Source organism: Nyctereutes procyonoides, unplaced genomic scaffold, assembly GCF_905146905.1.
Source record: "Nyctereutes procyonoides isolate TBG_1078 unplaced genomic scaffold, NYPRO_anot_genome, whole genome shotgun sequence".
NCBI lineage: Eukaryota > Metazoa > Chordata > Mammalia > Carnivora > Canidae > Nyctereutes > Nyctereutes procyonoides.
Window position 1 is genome coordinate 4,435,373 of NW_026575082.1, and position 24,751 is coordinate 4,460,123.

At 43.5% G+C, this 24,751-nt stretch overlaps 1 protein-coding gene across 3 annotated transcripts in view; it reads right to left on the reverse strand.

The window, feature by feature from the left end:
* Window positions 1-2,921: 2,921 nt before the first annotated feature.
* LOC129514441 (beta-Ala-His dipeptidase) overlaps window positions 2,922-24,751 on the reverse strand; it is a 30,261-nt gene continuing 8,431 nt past the window's right edge. For 2 of the 3 annotated variants that reach the window (XM_055333003.1, XM_055333004.1), the window contains 9 exons: window positions 24,559-24,721; window positions 23,762-23,850; window positions 21,374-21,574; window positions 19,490-19,574; window positions 14,403-14,563; window positions 13,232-13,396; window positions 11,829-11,970; window positions 8,850-8,997; window positions 2,922-8,674 (listed from right to left, as the gene is read on the reverse strand). In XM_055333003.1, the coding sequence (XP_055188978.1) occupies window positions 8,608-8,674; window positions 8,850-8,997; window positions 11,829-11,970; window positions 13,232-13,396; window positions 14,403-14,563; window positions 19,490-19,574; window positions 21,374-21,574; window positions 23,762-23,850; window positions 24,559-24,721 (1,221 nt within the window). In that variant the 3' untranslated portion in view covers window positions 2,922-8,607. Of the gene's footprint in view, window positions 8,675-8,849; window positions 8,998-11,828; window positions 11,971-13,231; window positions 13,397-14,402; window positions 14,564-19,489; window positions 19,575-21,373; window positions 21,575-21,877; window positions 21,978-23,761; window positions 23,851-24,558; window positions 24,722-24,751 lie in introns of those variants that run through there. The other variant, XM_055333005.1, reaches the window with a different exon arrangement.

Below are 24,751 nucleotides of genomic sequence, written 5' to 3' on the forward strand. Positions count from 1 at the left end.
GCGGCAGCTCGGGGTTTTAAATCTACGTTCTCTTTGAATGCTGTTTTGGTTGGGTTTTAATGTGGGAGGTGAGATGGTTTCAGACTTCACATTTTCTGTCATGGTCAAAGGCATGATTTTTCCAGCAGGGAAGGCCACCCGGGGTCGGGTCGTGCAGCTCCCGCGTGCTCGGGACACCTGTGGAAACGTTGGCAGTCAGGTGATTTTAAGCAAATGGGACTTAAAAGTCAGGGTCGTATCATTGTGGTGATGGGCTTTCTTTTTTTTTTTTCTTTTTTTTTTTTTTGATTTTTATTTATGATAGTCACACAGGGAGAGAGAGAGAGAGAGAGAGGCAGAGACACAGGCAGAGGGAGAAGCAGGCTCCTTGCACCGGGAGCCCGACGTGGGATTCGATCCCGGGTCTCCAGGATCGCGCCCTGGGCCAAAGGCAGGCGCCAAACCGCTGCGCCACCCAGGGATCCCGGTGATGGGCTTTCTAAACCAAATCGTCTCTCAAGGTGAAGTCCGGCCCTGGTCTGGTTAAGAATGCAAACATTTAGGTGATGATGACCTTTTTAAAATATTTTTCAAGGTGATTTTCATTCTTAAATTTTTTTTTAATTTTTTTATTCATTTATGATAGTCACACAGAGCGAGAGAGAGAGAGAGAGAGAGAGGCAGAGACACAGGCAGAGGGAGAAGCAGGCTCCATGCACCGGGAGCCCGACGTGGGATTCGATCCCGGGTCTCCAGGATCGCGCCCTGGGCCAAAGGCAGGCGCCAAACCGCTGCGCCACCCAGGGATCCCGATTTTCATTCTCGTTACGGGGGTCACGTTCCACATTGTAATGCCCGTGAATCCTCCTGTCTGTCCCACTGTCGGACACTGCAGGTTGGAGGAGCCAGCCATTCCGGGATCACACAGCTAGTGACGGTGGGATTCAGCTTTAGACTCGAAGCCGCCCTTGCCAGTCTACTGCCCTAACCCAGGTCAGTAACCGTGGAAGTTTCCTTAGACGACCAGCCTGTCGGTGCTATGTTTATACCATTTACCAACAGTAACTGAGTGAAGACATTACTGGTAAAAGGTGAGTAATTAGATTCTTTCTCCCAAGACTTCGCTTGAAAAAGTACTTAGAATTTAGTTGAAAATGTAGTACTTAGGGGCAGCCCAGGTGGCTCAGCGGTTTAGCACCACCTTCAGCCCAGGGCCTGATCCTGCAGTCCTGGGTTTGAGTCCCACATCAGGCTCCCTGCACGGAGCCTGCTTCTCCCTCTGCCTGTGTCTCTGCACCCCCTCCCCTCTCACTGTGTGGCTCATGAATAAATAAATAAAATCTCTAAAAAAAAAAAAAAGAAAATGTAGTACTTAAAACTTTGAAATATCTATTTCGACAGTGTTGGTCCTGTGTGACATGGTGATACCTCTCTGAACGATAACAGTAGCTAGTGCAGTTCTCCATATGGATTAGGCATCCGGTTGGGCTTTGGGTGATTGATTTCTACCTTTATTACCTTGGGGGGGGTTAGTTAACATGTCATATTTAAAATAAAAAATAAAGGATCTTATGTATTTGATAGAGAGCAATTGTAGAGAGCACAAGCTCTGCAGGGGCAGAGCAGGGGGAAGGGGGAGCAGAGGGAGAAGCAGACTCCCCACTTCCCCACTCAGCAGGGAGCCAACCCCTCATCCCAGGATCATGACTCATGAGCCTAAGACCCTTAACCAACTGAGCATCTTTCTTGAGACTTGAAAGAAAATCTGAGTTTATCATTTTCATCATTATTTTGCTGAAACAGGACTTTTACATCATAATGTGACCTTAAGGAAGTCAATGGGACCTCATTTTACTCATGTAAATTGATGATGGTGTCTGTTTTCCTTAAGTAAAAAAAAAAAAAAAAAAAAAAAAGCCAAGAATAATATATTTCATTTCCTTCATACAAGCTGATCATTCACACTCAACTAGAATTTAGAGAACATTTCATTTCTGACCTCATCTCTTTTTACTCTATAATGTTTTATTTTGAAATTTGAAAGCACAAAAAATTCCCATGTTTCCTCCAACCAGATTCTGTAATTATCAACATTTTACCATATTTACTTCATTGTTTCATACTTGTTTTTTTCAGAACCATATGAAAATAGATTACAAACATGATGCCCTTTTACCCCTACACATGTCAGTGTACATGCCCTAAGAACATGGATAGACTCTTATATAGCAATACAATTATCAAAATCAAGAAATTAATGCTGATACAATGCTTTTATCTAATAATCAGACTTTACTCGTATTTTTGCACTCATTTTTTATTTTGCTCTCCTTTATCATACAATAAAGGATTTCCAAAAGAGTTTTCAGATGAAGTGCAGAAAACAAAGTGGGAGACCTTAATCTAATTATATTAATAATTTCATGAAGTGTTATTGACTAGTACTCCATTAAAAAGAAGATATTGCCAGAATGGTTAAAAAAGAGTATCTTAGCCCCATGTGCTGCTCACAGAGATTTTGTTAAAAAGGATCATGTCTTCAGCTTCCATTTGTTTCTGATGGAGCACACATCATTCAGATCTTTCCTTCCTTTGATGTTTCCTTATATGTAATTTGCCTTTTTTTTTCTCACTACTTTCACATTTTTCTCTTCTTTATTTTTGCCTTTCAGTGGTTTCATTACGATGTGTCTGGCCGTAATTTTCTTCATGCTTAACCCGCTTGGTATTTTCTGAACTTTTAACATCTATAAGTTTATGTATTTCACCTACTTTGGAAAGTTAGAGGTTATTATTTCTCCAAATATTCTTCTTCCCTATTCTCTCATTCTCCTGAACTATATATATATTTATATATATACAAATCAAATCAAATATATATATATATATATATATATATATATATATACAAATCAAATATATATATACAATTCTCTGAGGCTTTCTCCTTTTTTGTTTTGTTTTCATTTTTTTCTCTCAGATCTTGCGATTGAATAATCTATTTTCTATGTTCCCTGATTTTCTCTTCTGTGTTATCTCCAATCACTTGTTAGAAGTGGCTAGTGATTTTTTTTTTATTTCAGATATTGTACCTTTAATTCTAAAATTTCTATTCATTTCTTTCTGTTTCTCTGATGAGATTTCCTATTTGTTTACTTATGAAGGCATATTTTCTTTTACGTCTTTGAGCAAAACTATACTAGCAGCTTTCACATTTTATCTGTTAATTCCACTATATAAATCATTTTGGAATTGTCAGTAATTTCCTCTTGATTAGGAGTCATGTTTTCCTCTTTGTTAAATATCTAGTAATTTTGAGTTGTATTCTAGATATTTAAGGAATGTAGATATTCTGGATTCAGTTATGTTCCTCTGAAGAAGTTGTCTGTGGTTGACAAAGTATTAACAGGCAGTTATTTTGGCTGTATTCATACTCCATACTTTGTCTCTCTTGTTATGGTGGCAGCTGAAATCTCATTTAGTTCCCTCAGCCTTAACTGGGATGCTTGAATCTGCCCTACATGTGCATGGTGCAGAGGTCATCTGCCAATTTAGGCAAAGTATACAGAATTTGGTGTTTCCCTTTGTGACTACTCTTTCCAGAACCTCCCTTCCGTCACTTTGGCTAATGTAGTAACCCTGAGCTCTGCTTTCTGGTTCTTTTTTTTTTTTTTTTTTTTTTTTTTTTTTTGGTTAAGTTTATTTATTTATTTATCTATTTTTTTTCTATTTATTTAGGAGAGAGAGCAGAGCAAGCAAGAACATGAGCGGCAGGGAGGGGCAGAGGGAGAGGGAGAAGCAGGCTCCCTGCTGAGCAGGGAGATCATGACCTGAGCTGAAAGCAGATGCTTAACTTAATGAACCACCTAGGATTCCGTTTTCTGGTTCTCTAAGTGGAGTTTTTTTTTTTTTTTAATTTTATTTATTTATGATAGTCACACGCAGAGAGAGAGAGAGAGAGGCAGAGACACAGGCAGAGGGAGAAGCAGGCTCCATGCACCGGGAGCCCGACGTGGGATTCGATCCCAGGTATGCAGGATCGCGCCCTGGGCCAAAGGCAGGCGCCAAACCGCTGCACCACCCAGGGATCCCTTTAAGTGGAGTTTTAAATAAAGTTTCTATGACCTCTTTTATTTGCTTATAATTATTTAAAATTTGAGAGAAAGCATTGGTCATTTTTGGTGACTATCAATTTTGATGAGTAATTAATTTAACAGTGTCATTTAAAGTTCTAATTTCCTTCAAATTAACATGTTCTGCCATTACATTGAAATGCCTACCTACAAGAACAGTCAGAATGTGCTACAAACACTTAACCACCCACGCTAGAATTTCAAATCTACGTTCTCTTTGAATGCTGTTTCAGTTGAATTTTAATGTGGGAGGTGAGATGATTTCAAACTTCACATTTTCTATCATAGTCAAAGGCATAATTTTTCTGACATCTTTTTTTCATTCTGGATAAGAAATTATAGTAGCATAATGTTTTTAAATAAAATTTTTCCATGTAATGAACATTTTTTTCTGTTCAATTTATCCAAGCTAAAAAAGCTCAGAAGCATTTACTTACTTATCATAACTGTTAAGAAATTATAGTCATTACACCTACCAGCCATTTTCTTCCACATCATGCTAGAAAAGAAAGAATGCATCACTTTTCTTTAGGAAATCTCTTGTATTTCTCTTTGTACGTCATCAATTGTTTGTGCCTTTGGGCAGCTGAGCAAAACATAGACTGTACCCAACCCAGTTTCTGCCTCCCAGAGCTTGCTTCCTAAAGAGGAAAGTTCTTTTCAATGTACTAACGAGGAAGATTATCTTTCTTGAATGTCACAAGCTCTACAAAATAGAATGTAGATGTTAGAGTTGGCCAGTGGAAGAACAAAAATAATATGTGCAAGGATTAGGCACATATTTTGTTTAAGTTTTACTGCTTGTCATGAAAGGCATGGGTATTTAAGGCTGATAACTACATTAGATCGGACATAAATATATCATCACAGAAACACATATTTCATCTTATATAATCAAGACCTCAAATCATTGTTTAATTCTTTAGCTATTACATAATTAATATTACAACTTAAGGCAAAAAAAATTAAAAGCTAGATGATGTTGAATACATTTTAAACTAGATATTTAAAATAGTATGGTATTTAAAAGTCACTTGGCCCTATCATAAAATGGCATTTGAGGTATTTTTTGAAGTGAAAGGAGCTATCAGTAGAAGTAAGAAACCATATTGAATAGCATCATCATCTTTTGTGAGCTTCCTTCTTTTCCATATCTTAGAAATTTGTTGAGTGCATATTATGGGCCAGGCACTGTGCTTATTAGCACCACCTCTCAGCTCAGTGTGTTCACCAGCCTGTGTGAACAGCAGCTCAGTTGCTCAAGAGAAATCTTTTGTGTAAATCAGTCTACTAATTTCGAAATGCTGGCATCCAATTCAGAAGTATGTAGGACATTGTGAAGGCCACATGAAACAGGGTAAGTGGCACCTGGAGCTCACAGACTGCTGTTTGGGGCCTCTGAATTAAAGCACGATCCTGGATCCTGGATCCTCGTGAAGACACAAGTGCTGCCCAGCAGGATACACATGAGTGAACCATTATCAGTCAATGGCGCCTCAATGTGACATCCTAATGTGCTTTTCCCCAGCACTGGCTATTCCCAAGACAATTTCAACTAGGAAGAGCCTGAGAGGAAGAGCATAAAGATAGAGGTCTGTACAGGGCACAGCAGGCCTGCTAGAGGATACTCAAAAATGCAGCTACAGATTCAAAAGGAAGATTTGAGCAAGCAACATGGAGCATCTACTATGTGCAGTGCACTTTGCTGGGGTGTGCATACTGCAGTGTGACACTTCTATGGGAGAGGGCTGCGTTTATGCAAAGAGGTTCAGGAGGGGCTTTGCAATAACCCAGCAGAAGTTAGGATTTGGCCTTCAGGCTGTGGGAAGTGACAGTGGAAATGGAGTCAACAGGTTTAGATACCGAACTGGATTTGAAAGAGGGGAAATGTCAGAGAACAGTCAGGATTCCAATGGTCCAGGAACACTGGAGGTGAAACAGGTTTGGGAGGATGAATAAGACTTGTTTCCATTTGAGATGAGTCCAATTTCAGATAGGAACTATGCAGGAGGGTAGGGGGTCCGGTTCTTAGGAAAGGGAGCTGGGTGGGGCTGTGCTGGCAGTCGCGGGCATCTTGCTAACATAAAGACTGAAAAAAGGGTGTGAATTGAACAAATGGAGGGAGAAGAGAGCCACATCAAGTCCTCTATGTGTCCTGGCCACTGCCCTCCTCCAGCTGCAAGTGCAGAGAACTTGTATGGCCAGCGAGGCTCTCGCACTATGGCCCACACCATCACAGAAGTGCTTACAATATATCCTACAGCCAGTTTTTGTTCATTCACTAATGAACACCCTTTTAAGAATATAAATTGGCATCATAAACCTCTTACAATTAATTCTTGGGAACCCTACGGAATACGTCAGGTAGGTCCCACAAGATCCAAACATCACATGATTCAACATAATGTGGCAAGCATGAACCAAGCATAACAAAGTATCAAATACCTGCCAATACTCAAGAAACAGGAATTGATGTTTCTAGCATCAGGGAGAAAGCAGGTCACTCATGGATACCTCCAGACTCACACCTCATCCGAGTCCATTGCTGTGACGAGACTCAGGGTAAAGCTGAATCGCTGGCTTTTTTTTTTTTTTTTTTTTTTTTGACATTTTAAGAATAGTTCAATTAACTTTTGCCTTAGTCTTAAAGAGTTCCTTCGATGGGAACAAAGTAAGAATTTTATATCAGAAGGAAAGAAAAACACTTAAGAACACGTATAATGCCTCCTGAACCTGAAAAGCAGGAAAGGATAATAAATAGCAAAAATCAGATAAAAATACTTCTATTATAATAGACACCATATTGCAAGTGCATTTCAAATTAGCAATGCATAACGTTTATTTCCTTGACATTTGTCTTCCAAAGGGTTCACAGTGTTTCAGTGTCAGTTGAAACAGGGGAAGAATCTCAGGGAAGAATCCTTCACATAATAATAGGACCACTGGGAAAAAAAATAATAATAGGACCACTGGTAATAATGTCTCTCAGTTCTTTACAAACCCATAAAGATGCATTTCCTGATGAGTGACTGAGCTCGGGGTCCAAGTCCCTGCTCCGCTGTGTCGGGTGTAGTTGGACTCAAGCTCAAGCTTGTAAATCAACCCTCGTGTGTTTGCATCGGTGATGGCTTCTCAGTGGTTCTCAGATTCCCAGTCTTTGGCACAACAGTCCTGTGGTTCTGAGTAGTCCCTTCTGATGTGGATGTGGCCCCCAACGGCGCCTCCAGAGTCCTCCAGGGGGTCCTGAGGACTTTTGCAGCCCTTTTGGATGTGGTGTTGCAAATTTTAAAACTAACATTTCAAGAACCCACAAAGAGATTAAATGTGTTACACTTTGATTTTACTTGGAATCATAAGAGAAACATCTTTTAATAAACTCTTAAATCCTTCTCCATTAATGTGATTTAAATAATGAATTTATAAAGATTAAATTGATTTGTTTACATACACTCAACTGGAGAAAAATTATATTCTTTCTGTTTGTTTGTTTACACCATCAAATGCAATCAAGCCAAACAAGATGGTTAACTAAAATGATTACTGAATGCAGCATTAGCTGATGGCTTTAAATTTAGAATGTGTTACTGATGTCAGGGCTGATTAGATTCGTTCTCTATCTAAAACTGATGCTATTAAAAGCTTTGAGCAATTTAGATGTAGTCACTGAAGTAAAATTCCAACAGGGTGAGAGAAATTCTATCAGGACTGATGCTGCAGTGGTGACTTTACATATGCACAGATTGGGGCGGGGGGGGCGGGGGGGTTCAGCAGTGGGTTACAAAGAATAGGGTGCGGGAGGGGTGGTTGGTTGGCATCAATCCCAGAAAAGGTAAAGAACCTTGGAATAGAAAAAGTACTCATCTTCACACAGGGAATCCCAAGTGGCATAAGGACACAACTACTGATCATTTCTGTTTCAGAACTTTCCAAGAAGCAGGCAAAATAAATGAAGGGGAAGCAAGAGGTTAATGTGACATCATGCTTTAGTTACTCCTCTACAAATGAACCCACAGGGAAATCATGGTAACCAGTGGTGGAACCAACAGTTTTACTAATAAATGAAATGTGTGGTAAAAGCAAGGTTGATATAAACACTGTACGGAATGATGATGTGTCATGAGCACCTCAGAACCTAAAAGCACACTGGTGTGATCAGACCTATCAAATTGCCAGGGAGAGTCTAATGGAGGAATGTCCTTGTGCTCCAAGGAAAGAGTGAGTCCAATCCTGGGGCTCCTGGAGCCAAACTGGGGGAGATGTTGCAGGTATCGGTGACTTTAGAAAGGTGTGCCATGGGGACAGTATACCATTCCCAATGTCTGTGCCTTTAAGATATTTTATTTCTGGTCCAAATGTCCTAAAACATTTTAAATGGGAAGGAAAGCATTATTTCCCGGACTGAAATTCTCTGGTTACTTAGATTCTGTTCCTGTCCAGGTGTGCAGAAGAAGGTATCTGTCAGTAGGTCAGATTTAAGCTGGAAGGTTCATCATTATTAATGCAGCCTAGCCATCTCTAGGAAAAAGGCAGCAAATAATTTGGATCCCTCTATGTAGTTCCACCTAACAAAGGAAGAAATAAAGAGAAACACTGTTACTTCGGTTCAGGTGATGGGGGAAAGTCGCCTACAATGTAAATAGGAAGATTTGGTGATGTGAATGCAATCTAAAATATATAGCAGGTGGAGACCTGGCTTTTGAGCAGTGAAGAATCGGCCCCTGACAGGAATCCACTAACCTGTTGATTTTCTCCTTCTGAGAGTGCTCCCCATCATCCACAGCACCCAGCGGGAGCATCATCACACTCTTTTGGATGGAATCCTGGAATATTTTGGCAATTGGTATGGTTGATCCGTCCCGGATCATGTCTGGCTCTGTTCCAAACACTGAAGCACAGGAAAAGAATGCATTTGAATAAAATAATGACAAGACCACCCCTCATAATCTTCTCAAGTGTAGTGTTGGCTTTATCTTTCCCTTTTTCGTTTTTATTTAATCATTAACTTTGGTGTCTGGGGTAGGTAAGCTTCTTGATAGCATGCAGTTTATATTCTGAAGACAGTAGAGTCACGAAGAAAACCATGGTTGCATTCTTTATAATTAACCACTTCAAAAAAAAAACTTTTTAAATAAAATTTGTATTTTGAATTGTAGATTTTATAGAAAAGTTGCAAAAATAGTACAGAGAGAGCTCCCATATGTTCCTTACTTTACTTTCTGTAATGTTAACATCTTACGTAATTATCGTACAATCTTAAAGAAAAGGAAGTTAACACTGGAAAAATATTATTAACTAGACTCAGACCTTATCTGAATTTCACCAGTGCTTCCCTTTTTCCATTCCAGGACCCAATCCAGAATCCTGCACTGCGTTTTGTCACTTCTTCTAACTCTCCTCTGGTACGTGAAAGTTTCTCAGTTTCTCCTTGTCTTTCATGACCTTGACTCTTCTTGAAGAGTTCTGATCAGTTGCTTTGTAAAGTGTCTCTTCATTTGGGCTTGTTTGATATCTTCTCATGGTTGGAAGAGGTCATGCATTTCTGGCAGGAGTATTACAAGACAATGTACCTACTTTTATGGTCGCTTCATGAATTAAATATTTGGAAAGTGGGATTTCTTTGGTGGTGTAACCAGTATACAAATAAACAGCTGTATTCAACTATCACCTGAATGTTGTGGTGTTTGTGCTTAACTGTCAAGGTATCTCATGAAATAAATGTAATGGATATCCTAGGGTCTAAGGAGTGGTGAGTTCAAGCCTTCCAGGCGAGAGGATGAGTTGTCAGTGATGGATTGGAAATGCAAAATAAAATGAAGACACAAAGGTAATATGCCATGTCTTCTTTATCCACAGACTAGGGTGTGAATGTTAGAAAAGATGATATGCTTTGTTATAAGAACTTGTTTCACACACAATAAACCACAAGGTGCCTTATGCATTCCTGCAAGAATATTTCAGGGCTTTACTGTTGACCTTGACATTTCAATCACACATCACTCTTCAGCTGGGATTACATTTACCTTCCTAAGAACTTTTCTTCCTCCTTTCTTGACCAAATTTTACTGGTAAAATACTGCTACAAATGGGAGTAGTAGGAATAATTATGTAGAAAAGTATGGCTCTAAGTCTCAGACCTGTCCTCTAATGTTTAATGTCGCTGTCCTTTGTACAGATAACCCTGATCAAGTGTTAGTGCTCCTAGGTGGTGGGGACCTACAATTCCAGCTGTGCTCTGTTAGGGATGTGGCCTGAGGCCTCACCTGTGAGAGAGTGCCATTAGTCCATAGTGTTTCCCCACCTGGCTTTTTCTGAAAGTCCCCCTGCTTTTTAGAGAGTCCTCTATTTTGCAATTGGCAGTGTCACCTTCCTGCTGCAGAAGCCAAAGAGCCTGGATAGATCTTCTCCCTGCCTGGGCAGCTGGAGCCCAGGGATGTGTCCTGTGCTCACCAACAACAGGACCCTGCCCAGGCCTTGGAAGTATATGCAGTCAAAATAGGCACCACCAAAGAAATTCCAAATGAAGCTATGCTGCCCTCCTTACTTCCAGAGTGGCTCTGAAAACATCGCTGGTTTCAGAGTCAGATAGGCTGGAATTGAGTTTTTGTGTTTGGTAGTTTTATAAAATGAGCATCCCCAGGAGGCCTCTCTGTGAAAAATCCCAGGTGGCCTGCCATGGGGCTGTTTGCATCAGAACGGGACCACATGGAGAGTGGAGATTAAAGACCCGAACCCTGTGAGGATGGATCTGTGGTCAGCCCCCTCCCTAACCACATTAGGCATTTGGAAATTCTTGCAAAGGGAGAGGGGAGGTGATGCCAGGCTAAGCTATAAAGGGTGATTGGGGGATGCCCTGCTTTAAATAGTGAGTCTCACTTCCTATTCCCTACCTTCTGCTGACCTAAAAACCCAAACCTCCTTGTGACCAAGATGAACAAATCCTACAGGGCAACCCAGGGTCAGCCTTCTCACTCCATTATATTTTAACTCCTTTTTTTTAATAAGATTTTTTAAAAGATTTTATTTATTTATTCATGAGAGACACAGAGAGGCAGAGACACAGGCAGAAGAAGAAGCAGGCTCCATGCAGGAAACCTGACGTGGGACTCAATCTCCGGTCTCCAGGATCAGGCGCTGGGCCAAAGGCGGCACTAAACCGCTGAGCTACCCAGGCTGCTCAATCTCACAACCAAGAGCATGACGTGAGCCGAAATCAAGAGTCAGTCCTTTAGATGACTGCACCAGCTAAGCGCCCCTAGCTCCTTTATTTTTAACCCCAGATTTCCTTTACTTTCATGCAAATCCACCTGAGCCTTTTAAAAGGCATTTTTATATGTTGGCCATCATTTCCATAAGTATCAGAGGCTTGCAAGACCATCATTTTGCCCAAAATTCAGGTTTCCAGACATGAACCTGGCTTTGCCACTTCCAGCTGGGTGCCCTTCAGCAAATTCCCTAATCTCTTCCAGACAGACTTTGTCAACTGGGGAGGGCTGTCAGGGGTCAGGAGACAGTGTGGATCAAGTGCCCTGGTGGTTTAAAAAAAAAAAAAAAAAAAAGAGCCCTGGAGTGTAGCTGACATTCAGTAACACAGCCAACGGGCAAAGGAGAGCTGAACGAAAATTCTGACCGTGCCTGCTTTCTCCTCTCCGCTGCCCCACCACACACCACGCTCTGGTCCCACTGTAAACTGGCAACTCCAAGTATCACAAGTCTAACCTGTTTTGATGGCTCTTTTTGCCGCAAGATACTGATTATCTTTAATATTTGCAATCCATGGCTGTAGTCCTAGCATCATAGAAACAGCCATCTGGTTGGAACTATTTCTTTTGGAGAATACGTGTTCAAGATGCTGCTTCACCTGAAAAGGAACATTTTCAGTTGTAAGAGAAAATTTCAAGTTATTCTCTCATGCAGTGAATATGCAGCAATCTTTCATCAAGAAACTGAAATCCCAGCTCATTAGGTCCAAGTGTTGTGATTTTACCCTCGTCCTCACAGAGGATGGACAGAGTGAGCAGGGGCTCTGGGATTGAGGCCTTCAGCAGGAAAAGAAACCCTGATCCCACACCCCTTCTACCCAGGGACCCTCCAATCCTCAGCCCTGAGCCTGCCCCATTCTGACCACAGTGTCAGACGATTAATGCGTGGTCATTGTGAAACACAATACAACTTCTCAATTTGGATATCCCTCTTTTCGGACTTGTCAGGATCTTAATTACTATTTTCGGAACATTAGGCATTTGGAAATTTCTGCAAAGGGGGAGGGGCGGTGATGCCAGGCTAAGCTGTAAAGGAGCCTTTTGTCAGCATCCTCCTCTGTCCCCTGGGCTCCAGGCCAGTGGCTACCATGGAAATCCTCCCAAGAAAAACTCCTCACACTCTGAAACGTTCCTCCCATTCATTCCTTTGACAAACACTGGTTGAATGCCTGTCATGTTGGCAGGAACAGTTCTAGGTGTGAGAACACAGCTGTGAGCAAGACCAAGGGGGCTGCCCTGATGGAACCCATGTTTTGAGAAACAGAAACGATGCATCCAAAACGGGGGAAGAGAGGGAGAAAAACAGGGACTGAGATAGGGAAGGAGGGCATTTTAAGATGTAATTAGTGCTAAGAAGACAATAAAGGAGGTCAAGGGGTTGTAGAGATTTGGAATGAGGCATTCCTGGAGCTCACTCATTCAGAGCCTTCTTTCTGTTGAACTTGAGGTAAACTGACAACAGGTTGATAATTTAGACACATAACTCCTTCCAGATAACATTTTCATTAAAACAGCTACTTTCAGAGTGTTGATTTCAGACAAGGGCAAACTAACTATGGGTTTGAGCTTTTCCAGCTCCATGCGGCCATAGGCAGTCAGCTTCTCCATCTGTGTGTAAACCAATCTTGCCTTTATGTCAACTGTTTAATGTAAAAATACTTCCCATCACTCCAACCTCAAATGGTTATTTATCTGACTCCTGTAATTGCGTATAATTGCAGAAAGAGATTTTTACTGAACAAAAATTATATTGGTTTCTTGACATCTGTTCCAGTTTTATTGGGGGGGAAATGATACTTCAGCACTAACAACTGAATAGCTCACTACACTGTGGGATGTGACGCTCAGAACATTTGTTACCTGTTTTTCCACCACAGATGTATTCATGTGAGGGACCAGACGGATTGAAAATTTCCCTATAACTTGGCCAGGGATGACTGTCTTAGCTCCAGGCTCATCAAACGCACCCTCAATCCCATGGATTGAAAGAGACGGGTATCTCCATAAGTGCATTAGAATTTCCTCCTGAATTAAAATAAAATTATTTTACTATACAAAAGAATGTTTGATTAAAACTCTTTGAAATGTATTGCTTGTATCACCCACTCCTGTAAATCTCTGCCACCGTTCATGACAAGTTAATTATCACCTTCCTTAGACACGCCTGGACCGATAACACAGGCAGTCTTTCCCCTCGGGCCCTGAGACCCTCTGCTGTCCCCTCCCCACCTCCAACCAACCTGCTCCACTGATGCAGGCCCCTCCTCACCCAAGCTCTGAAGTTAATATATGGCAAAGGAGCTTTCAGAATTTGGGGCTTGATTATAAATTTCTATCCCCAATCACTACGACACTCAGTTGCATAGTAAATGCATTTTCTTTTTCAGAAGGCCGCAAAGAACTCTGCTTATGGTCCGGGGGAAGGGATACACTTCACCATAATAAACTCCACTGCCTCTGTTCCACCTGGTTCTCCCTCTCCTGGCAGCCCCGTCCAGAACCAGCCACAACCATCCTTCACCATAGCAGGCAAAGGTTGTAAAAACAAGAAGAAGGAGAAAGAAAACATCCAAATTTGCCAGAAATGAATGGCTTTGGGCTATGGTTTCCTGACTACCCTGAGGCAGTGATGTAGCAATGTACAGATTAGTCCCTAAGGCTCTTAATTCTATTAAAATGAACAATTAGGGGTGTGGGGCTGGAATAATCTCAGATTGTTCTCAGCCTTTAAGGAGATAGGAAGCAGAGATAGCTGGGATTGAGTCTAAGAAACCCCAGAAAACGTGTCTGTGAAATGAGGGATTGCCCCAAGGCTATGCACCTGAGGCCAGTTGGACCCCAGATAAAGTCTGGGTTGCTCTAGACCTGAGGGAAATAAGTGGCTGTGAAAGGACAAATCTGCCTCAGAATTCACATCTGCTTTCAGTTCTGAAATGTGCAGATGAGCCTCCCACAGTAAATCAGGAACTGGAAAAATAGGATTTATTACTGCCTTTCCTCTTTCACATTAGCCATCAACCTGGGACCATACCTTGGTGTCAAACAGAAATCTCTCAACCCGGCTACTCTTCCGGTATTCTTCTAGGTCCAGATCTATGGCTTTGTACAGTTTTCTCTCCTCTTCAGTAAGAGGAGCCACTTGGTCATAGATTCCAGGGATCAGAATATGACCAGATGAGTCCACAAGGCTCCCTGCAACCAAAGCCAGGTAGAAGGTACGAGTGAGTGACTGTTCTGGGCCTGGAGCAGGACCAGGGGCCACAGTGGGCCTCGTGACTGGCCCTGGTCCCCCTGGCGGAGCCACTGGCACCACTCACATCTCCAGGGGGATGGCTGGAGGAAGCAGCTGGTCCCCACACAGGCTGAGCCTGAGGCAGATCCATTTTACTGTCCACCTCATCAATGGAGAGATGGAAACACAAGGTCATAGGCGATGGCTTACCTGCATTACACCAGTTCTCAATTACACCTTCTGTATCACAAATTAGGTTCTTTCTGAAATTTTGCTTTATCCTGAGTTAAGATGCAATGTATGTTCATTATTAAAAATCTTAAATACGTATGTATAGGTCTATACAGACATTCCTGAGGAACCAAAAATCCTCATTCCTTCTCAGCTTCTCTCCCCTACACACACTATCATAGGATAGAGACTCACCTTTGATCAAAAGCATAATACCTTGAGGTCTAGTCTAGGAGGCCTACATCATGACCACAAATGCCTTCAGAGTGAATAAGCAGATAGTCTAGTCCGTTATTTAGGAAGGAGTTTGGGGATTAATAGAAGTGGGGGTGGAATCATCAAATATCTACAGAGGAAGTAGAAGCGGAGGTTTAGTGAACATTGCTCACTACCTTCAGAACATACTTATCAAAGTAGCAAAGAGACTAGCAGAAATGGTGAAAAATGTATCCAGGGCATCTAAATTCATCCTCAGGCCACCTGGGGCCTTTCATTCAAATAAAGACACTTCATAAAAAATATGCTCCACATTCTTTTATTTTTTTTTTAAGATTTTACTTATTTACTCATGACAGATACAGAGAGAGGCAGAGAGACACAGCCAGAGGGAGAAGCAGGCTCCCTGCGGGGAGCCCGATGTAGGACTCAGTCCCAGGGCCCTGAGATCATGACCTGAGCTGAAGGCAGACGCTCAACCACTGAGCCACCCAGGTGCCCTATGCTCCACATTCTTAATGGGACTATAACTTGACAATGTCAAAAAACCATCATGAACCACCATGTTTTCAAATCTTGGTCTCACAGCGGACAATTACAAAGCCCCGGGTCGCAGGCTCTGGGAGAATCCAGCTGTGCCCCCTCATTACTGGAACCTGCTGTGGTCAAGGCACCTGATGATCCCTGACCATTCCTGAAGAACCTCCTTTCATCAGCAACAGCGCCATCTCTTGGTGCATAGGCTAAATGACAAATGTGACTCTCCCTGGGCTGACCAGTAGGTAGTTTGGCTCTCCGTGTAGACACAACAGGATCCAAAGTAACCATCCTTCCAGAACCAACAGGAATGGCAGTATATACTGGTTGTCCCAGAACTTTGAGATGATCCCAGAAAGCAAAACCTCAAGTTTTGAGGTGCTGAGGCAGCAAAATGAGAAGGGAAGTTTTCACTGTTCTGGCTTAAACATGGCCTCCCTGGCCCCTACCCCTGCCCCCCATAAATCAGCCAAAAGTCTACAACCACACTGTGCAGGTACAAGCCTCCCTGCAGTACTGAGCTGTGGAATTCTCTGCATTTAGCCCAAACAAGTGTAGAATATAGTAAATAGATGGTTCAAACCCATTGTAAAATTCAAGTCAAAAAATAAGTTGGGTGCCAATGGCTGGGCCTGGCTGTCAGTGCTTTGCAGTCCACCCTCCGTGCCCTCAGCAAAATCCAAACCAAACATAAAAGCGCCACCAGTAATACCATCACTGAGTGTTCCCTCAAGTGCCTGTCCCTCGACTTCTGCTGACATTCTCAGATGCGAGAACAGAGCTGCAAACGTGGGTGAGACGCAGCCCCTGCTGGTGATGCGGCTGGAACAGACCCAGGGTAAAGAAACAGCTGGGGGTCTGCAAGCAGGGGCAGGGGCACGGGAAAGCCAGTGCAGCAGCATGGCTGGGCCCCAGAGGTGGTGTGGGAGGGTCTGTGCAGCCTTGGCAATGGAAAGAGAGTGTTGGGAGGGTCAAGGTTGGCAACCAGTAAGACCTGAAATACTTTGGCAGCCAGGATGCTCAGCGTCCATGTCCCGACCCAGGACTAGACATTTTCTCTATCATTCCAGCTGGCCCTGCAGGTATTGCCGTGGGGGGTGGGGGGGCAGAGGTCGTTAGCAAGTGAAGCTGGGGTCTGAGCAGAGTGGCTTTTCTACACACTCATTGCACCTCTCCAGCACAGCTGGCCCGGCCGGGGCCAGGATGGAGTCGCATCAGGATCCTGTCTTCTTAGGGCGCAGGGCAGCCCTCCCAGTTGCGGGCTGCAAAGAGTGCCAGCAGATGCGTGTCCCCAGAGCAGAGGAGAGCACATCCTCCTCTCCCTGCCCCTTCCACCCGCCAGCAGGGGTTGCTCCAGGGAGGGCTGCGAGAGGTCACCGCAGGACCCAGTGGTGGGAAAGCGCCTGGCGTGCTGGCCAGGCCTCTGCCTTACACGCCCTTTTCTTGCTACTTCTTTGCCAGGGTTTTTCAACACTGAATGCATTCCCAAAAAAAACAGGATGTTGCTGAAGGAGTTCATCTCCCCACCCCCCTCCTCATTTCCCACTTGAAATCATGATCCCCTGAACCAGGCCACTGCTGCCACCGCCTCCACCTCCCCCTCCCTCTCCCCCTCCTCCTCGGCCAGGAGCCCAGCCCGGAAATGCACAGAAGACCCAGAGGGTGGTGCCTTTGAAAACTGCACACAGGAAGCAAATGTAATCCTGATCCCCAGGAGTCCTCTCAGAATTTAACATTTTAATACTATGGTATTAAACTGGGTATCTGCACCCCCACCATCACCCTTCCCTGTGTCTCCCGGTTGGAGACTCCCGCGCCTTTCACACGGTTGGCACTCAATAAACACATATAACCTGTTAGTGACCTGGCTATCAGGATCTATAGATGAGGAATAGGGGACAGAGAGATTGGAAGTTGCACAAGGTCACACAGCAGCAGGAGGCTCCCTGACTAATGTTTAGGGCACCTGCCAGTATGCAGGAGGACCCGACAGGCCCAGCTCTCCCAGGACATCCTAACCTGCAGTGGCCCTGATGGAAGGCACAGGAGCCAAGAGGCTACTGCCTGTCATCAGTGCCGAAGCTCAACCCCATGCCCTTAGGTCTTTGTACAAAGCATGTACGAAATGTCTTTGTACAAAGCATCTATGAAAGCCACATAGATGATCCAATCCAGAATCACTTTGTTACGGATTATTTGATTTGTCTCAAAAATTAAAGAAAGTGAAACCATATGCTTTTCATTCTGTTCATGATTCCAATCTGATTTTTCCTAGCAGAGCCATATGCATTTGCAGGACTAAGTGGAATTCCAAGCCTGGGTGAAACCGTACCATCTAAGAGAATGTAACGCAGCAATCATTATTGGGGGGAGATTGAAATGTACCATAAACTTCTGATGATGCCATTCCTATGGAAGAGAAAATTAGTTCTGATAAAACAGAAACATAACCCTTTCCCTCCTCCTCCTCAAAATATTGAGTTGTATGATATCTGAATTCTTTTGGAAACATTTTAAACACTTTGAAGGAAAATGGATTGTTTTATTCCATTTGAAATTGTCCAGTATGGGGAATATTGCCCAAGAATTATATTTTAGGAAAACTAGAAGGCCACAAAGGAAGAAATTGATGGTAGTTAAGTAGATGGAAAGAATAGGCGGATAGGAGATAAATGAAAGATAGATTGCAGAGTTAGATCACACATGACAGGTAGACACACAGATTTCATTATTCACTTTGGAGAATGAAGGAGCACAAAGCTCTACAACTAAAGATGGTCCTGAAGACCCTGAGGACAGCTCCCAACAGGTGGCCCAGTTGCCCCGTCAGAGACTGCCAAGGCCAAAGGGATGCAAGCGAGTGGGGCAGAGGTAAAGCTGTGTCAACACAGAAAGACAAGAGACTTTTGCTAATACATGCCCTCTTTTGGCACTGTCTGCCCCAAAGGGACATGTGGTAAAATTTGCATAAAGGTACCCTTTATGCCAAGGAGACAGATCCAAGTATTGTGGGGCTGAAGCTTCCCTGAGAACCTTTAAAAAAAAAAAAAAAAACACCAAATGATGAACATAAAAGTGCAGGGTCCCTGCCAGGACTGTAAAAGGGGCTCCTCCAAGTGAGGCTCCCGAAGACGCAGCTTCCTTCACTCCCAGGATCCAGCCTAAATGCGAGCAAGAGCTACAAGATGAATCGAGGTGGTCAGGGTGGGCAAACTGGCTCTCTAGAAAAGCATACACATACACGTGACTTCTGCCTGTGAACTCCGGGCACACCACAGAAGGTGAGGAGCAGACAGAGACGAGCAAACCGATGGCCTCTCTGTGCCACTTGAGGCCACAGAACTGGAAACAGAAGCCAAATGGTGCTGGAGCCTTTGCTTCAGATGCTTCCTCCAGATGCTTCCCCAGAGGGCTCTCTCTGCCCCCGAGTATGGCCAGATCACAATACCCAGTAAAAGAAAATGGGGTGGACTGAGGAAGAGCTTCGGTCCATCAGCAAATGTAACGTGGACCTAATAAACCTAAGGAACATTTAGCCAAAGGAGGGAAAGCTAAGACTATGATTTTTCTTCTACTCCACCCTTATTCAGAACTGGCTTGGAGGCCAAGGGAAGAGAGTGGCATGGAGTCAAACAGAAATGCATTCTAGTAGGTTCCATGATGCTTAAAAAGTGAAATGAAGGGGCGCCTGGGTGGTTCAATTAGTTAAGCATCCGAATTGTGGTTTCAGCTCAGGTCATGATCTCAGGGTCAAGAGATGGAGCCCCAAGCCCATGTCAGACTCCACACTCAGCAGGGAGTCTGCTTGAGATCCTCTCTCCCTCTTCCTCTGCCTCTATCCCAACCCTCAAATAAATAAATAAATCTTTTTTTTTTTTAAGTGAAATGAAATAAGACATTACCAAGAAGAGCAACCAAGTCAGCCATTGGTTCATGGAGGATACCACCAAAGGTTCCTGAATGAAAGTCTTGATCTCGGCACTTCACCTATAGGACAGGAGAAAGAAAAGACAGGCACTTACCTCTGTGGTTGCTCTGGCGATAGCGTTCACGTGGTGGCGCACAGCCCCATGAACTGTCCCCCAGGACTGGGTGGGTGCCTCCCAGTCACACGAGTTTGAGCATCTACTCCTCCCATGTCTTCAGTCTCATTCTTTCCTGAATCCCCAAAACTGATTTCTGTACCCATTTGTTCCCCTAAGACAGCACTGCTGGGGCCAGCAGTCCCCTCTCTGAGTGGTCCAGGTAGCCCATCCTCTGTCACTCAACCCTCCTCCCAGAAACCGTCTTCTCTTTATTCTTTTCTTATAATTCTATTGTTGTCTCCACTTGTAACTTCCTCCCAGCCTCCCACCCCAGAGCTCAGGCCCTGGCTCATTCTTCCTCTACACACAGAACTTCAAGAACTGCCTCCCTGGATTTCAGTTACTGTCTCCACACCACACACACTCATCCCTGTAGGGCTGACCTTTCACCTACTCACTTGACCTAAAGATTTTGGCTGCTGGTGGTGCATAATACTTTGCTATGCTCCCAATGTCTGAAATTCAATGGATGTAGGAGGGAATTCAGCATCTTCTCCTATGATTACTCCCTATCAGCCCGCCCACTTCCAAAACAAGAAGTGACCCCAGTCCTATAAATCTGTCGCCTTAAAATGATCTTTGACTTCTGTGCACACCTTATCCAATACACTACCAATTCCTAACGAGTTTTGTTTAAATTGTCCCTTTGGTTCCTTCCTTCTGTCTTCCCTCCTGGCTGGTCCCCCACCAGCTCCAGGCCATCTCTAAAGCGCTGCCAGATGGATCGCCTGTTCAGTCACTTCAGCTTAAGACCTTTGTTTCACTGGGCGATCATACTAACTAAAGCACTTTGGGGTTTGCAGAGCCCCACCTCTGAAACCTTAAGCTGCCTTATCCCACCTTCTACTCCCAACTTCATCCCCCTTCACCCATTCTTGTCACTTCCTGCACCCCACCTGCTCTTGGCCTCACTTGACCCATCCCAAATTCCCCCCATGTTGTCCTCCTGTCTCCCCTGACCCCACATTGTTCATTGCTTCAACCTGTCTGTGTCAGTACTGTGCTTCACTTTTTCCTTCTTCTTCCCTCACTTCCCATAAAATGACCTCAGTCAACCCTGCAGCAACCCCGCCTGCTTGTCCATCTCTGGCTACTGAGCATAGCTGCTAAGAATCACCCAACTGCATAGGCACAGGGACTCTACACCCTGAATCCCGCCTGACACTTGATCGTGCTCCAATCTGCCTTCCCACCCATTCTGCATGGCGACCACTTCCAGCAATCGCTCCTCGGCAGGTAAGCAAACTTCCTACTCAGTGGAACACCCAGAGGCCAACTACAGCAAGACAGACAAATGTTCTGGAAGTCTTCTCTCTGCAAAGCCATTGTGCACCTGCACAGATGAGGCTCGGGAAGAAGCACCCCTGCCCCTCCCCCCGACCATCTGTGCACCTGGAGCTCCTCCCCAGGGCACCGCAGCCCAGCCCCTGACCAGGCAGTCTCCTCACCCCCATGCACTGCTCTTTTCACCCCCAAACTCCACAGCCATGCCTCCTAAGCCTTCTGGTGTTTGAGTCACAGATCCCTGAATCCTAGAACGGCCCCAGGGTGTGGGAAGCTTCTGGAATCCCCCAGTCCCGAGACCTGTGGGCCCCAGGGCCATGTCTCCAGGTCAGAACTCTGCTCTCCCAAGAGCTTTCTCTCTTCCTGCCAAGATCCCAGGATGGACTCCTCCCTCCACCTTAGGGGGCTTGCAAATACCTCCACCCTGAAGTAACTATTCCCTCGAGTCCCGTAAGTGAGGGCTGGCTTCCTTTGGGTGAGCCACAGGTTATCTGAAATTATGATGTAGTCTACATTGGAAAAGAACCGATCCTTTTCCTTTCTGACCAGTTCCTCCAGGGCAACAGAACCAGCTTCTTCCATCCCTTCAATGATGAATTTGATATTCACAGGGAGATCCTGAATCAAATGAACAACAGGACAAACCATTCTGTCAGAAAAATTGCACGACTTGCCCATTCATCTTTTTCAGATCCAGAATTAGTTTGCATGTGACATAAATACATTAATTATTACACACATTCAATGTACGGGTTGTCCACATTCCCCACAGCTCCGCTCACAGCAAAGGAGTTATAACCAAGACTGTGAAGGAGAATACAAGGGAAGACCTGGTGTCTGGCCTCCAGCATGACCCTGCTGGATTCCATGTGGACCCTAAAGGATGATTCCAGGGAAGAATTCCTGCAGGAAAAGCCATACCCACGCTGCGAAGCTCTGCTGGGCCTCCTCGGAGACAGACGCTTTCCTCCTTCTCCCCAGAAGGAACCTTTCGAGAAAGGTTATTCAATTACAAATCTCTTTTCTGTCCTCATAATTCTGAGTATGATGAATGAGAGCTCTTTCCTTTGAAAGACTGTCTAATGTTTAAGCCCCAGGATAATTTTTATTTCAAGTATCTGTTATTTTTCAGCTTTGAGTTCTATCTGCCTTTTAACTTATTCAAAGCTTTGATCTTACAGCAAAATGGAACTTGAGTTTTTCCTCTGGTTAATATTAGGGCACAGAATAGCTCCTTTAAAATTTTTACAATGTGCCTTTCCCCCATTTGGTTTTGATCTTTTTGTATCTTTATAATTTATAACTTCATATCTTTGAGAGGGAAGGTCAAAGTCTTCCTAGAGCATAAAACACACACAGGAGAACTCTAGAAGTAATTCTATTCAGATAAATGATAGCACAAACATACTAATTAGTTTTAATGAGTGGGATTGACTCACCAAAGATTAACAAAGGCAGGATGAGTGGAGGATTATATATTAGAAAGTAAGTGACCTTCGGTCATTCAGTTGGTTAAGGACATTTTGGGATAATGATTTGTTCAAGTGTATCCCTTGCACACATTTATTTCTATGTGTCTTAAGAAGTGAAGCTAAAGTTCTGATATATTAATATTTGAAAGCTCTTTTTAACATTTAACTAGAAAACAATTGCTGAGACGTAGTTGGAAAGCTTAAAAATTTTCTGGTAAAATGTGATTAATGAAATACACACCAGTAACCACTATGTGTTAAGGAAGGAAGACAGACCAACTGCCAGGCCTCAGTTTTGGTGTCTTCTCTGTCACTGACATACAAGGGACCTGGGACAAGTCATTTTACCTCTTGGCCACTCACCTCCCTATCTATGCGATATGGGTATTAATAATTGTCTGCCTCTTAGTTAACTAACCCAGTGGTGTGAGGTGTATTCAAGCGCTCAGTTAGCAACACAGGAGAAGAGGGGAAGATGGAAGAACAGTGGGCACCAGAAAAGAAGAAGCCCACCCACATAAAGGGCCTCACACTCACAGGCACTGGGGTTCCTCTATGTGTTACCTTACCTACTCCATGCCAGGTTCCTGAGGCAGAAATAACTATTCCTAGTTCACAGATTAGGTTAATGAGACTCAGAGAGATCAACTGATTTGTCCAACAGCAGTGAACATTTCTCATGCTTTGTTTGTGATTATGTACGTTTCAGAGTGGAAAGTTAAAAAGCAAAGCAGATTTTGGCCTTTATATGGGAACTTTCTTATAAATATTGCTTGCTTCCTTGTAAGGAAGGAAGGAAGGAAGGAAGGGAAGAAATAGAGAGAGAGGAGGTAGGAAGGAGGAATAGAAGGAGAGAAGGAAGTTGTCATCATCTTCATCGTTGTCATCATCGTCATTGTCATTGCCATCACCTTCACTGTCATTATCATCACCATGATTGCCATCATAGTCATTGTCATCACCTTCATTGACACTGTTGTCATTCTCATCATCCTAGTCATCATCGCTTTCATGATTGTCATTGTCCTCATCATCACTGTCATAATTATCACCATCATCATTGTTGTTGTCACCACTGCCCTCACCATCATTGTCAACATCATCATCATCATTATGGTTTTTGTCCTCATCACCATCATCATTATCATTGTCGTCATCATCATCCTCACCTCCATTGTCAATACCATCGTCATTATCCATCACCTTTATTGTCACCGTCATCATTGTCATCACTGTCATCATCACCATCACTACCAACATCGTCATTATCATCATTGTCCTCACAGTCACTGTTGTCAACATCATCCCTTCCCAAACATGGCTGGTTCCCTACCTCCTCCAAGGCTCTGAAGGTGCTCACAGCATTAATCCATGCTAAAACAGGGCCTTTGTTGTCTGTTGCTCCTCGTCCATAAAGTTTTCCTTTAAAAATGAGGGAAGAATTTTTAGAAAAGCACAGATACCTCTGCCAAGTTGAGTGAGTTAAAAACAAAGGTTGTTTTATGGAAATCATTTTAATAGTGCTTCCTATTTTTCCAGGCACAAATCTTGCTCCAAGGTCACAAAGTCTGATTTCTTATGTACAAACAGTATGGCCATCAGCTAATCAGATAATATAAACTAATTTGAAATATGCATATCCCTTTGGCCTTACCAGGAATTAGCTATTTTATCCAAGTTCATTGAAACAGACCTGAGGATTTGTTGCAGGATGTCATGTAACATAGCCTCTCTCATTTCAAGATTTTATAATTAGTAAAAGAATGAAAAAAGGGTATGAGTGTATCTCCATTAACCTTTCTTCTTCTTTTCTTTAAAAAAACATAATTACATTTAGTATTTTAAAAAAGGAAAATGTGTGACCTAGACAACTTCTTCCTCCCAAGGACTGCCATCATGGGAGTCAATTCGCCCAGGGGCATGCATCACTTATGCATAGGTCTTTCACAAATGAGAAAAAAGCCAGCCTCGTTGGACAGCTGGTGGACTGTGAAACGGGTAGTATTCTGTTCATTCTTAACAAGAAACAGCGTAAGTCCTGGAGCTGGGGACAGGAGTCACATCTTCAATACCTAAGCCTTGTGGGGAGTCCCTTATCTGCAAAGAACCCAGCTCTGATGTGCCACTGACCATCCACCTCTGTCAGTGTGTAAGGGTCTGTGAGCCACCCATCTTCCCGTCTAGCAGGCTGCACATCCAAGTGGCCATAGAAGCACACAGTGGGTTTCTTTGGATCATTCCCCAGTTCAGCCAGGATGATGGGAGGTATTGGGAGAGTCTGACCATCAGGCAGCTGCAAAATAAAAAAAAGAAACAAACAAAC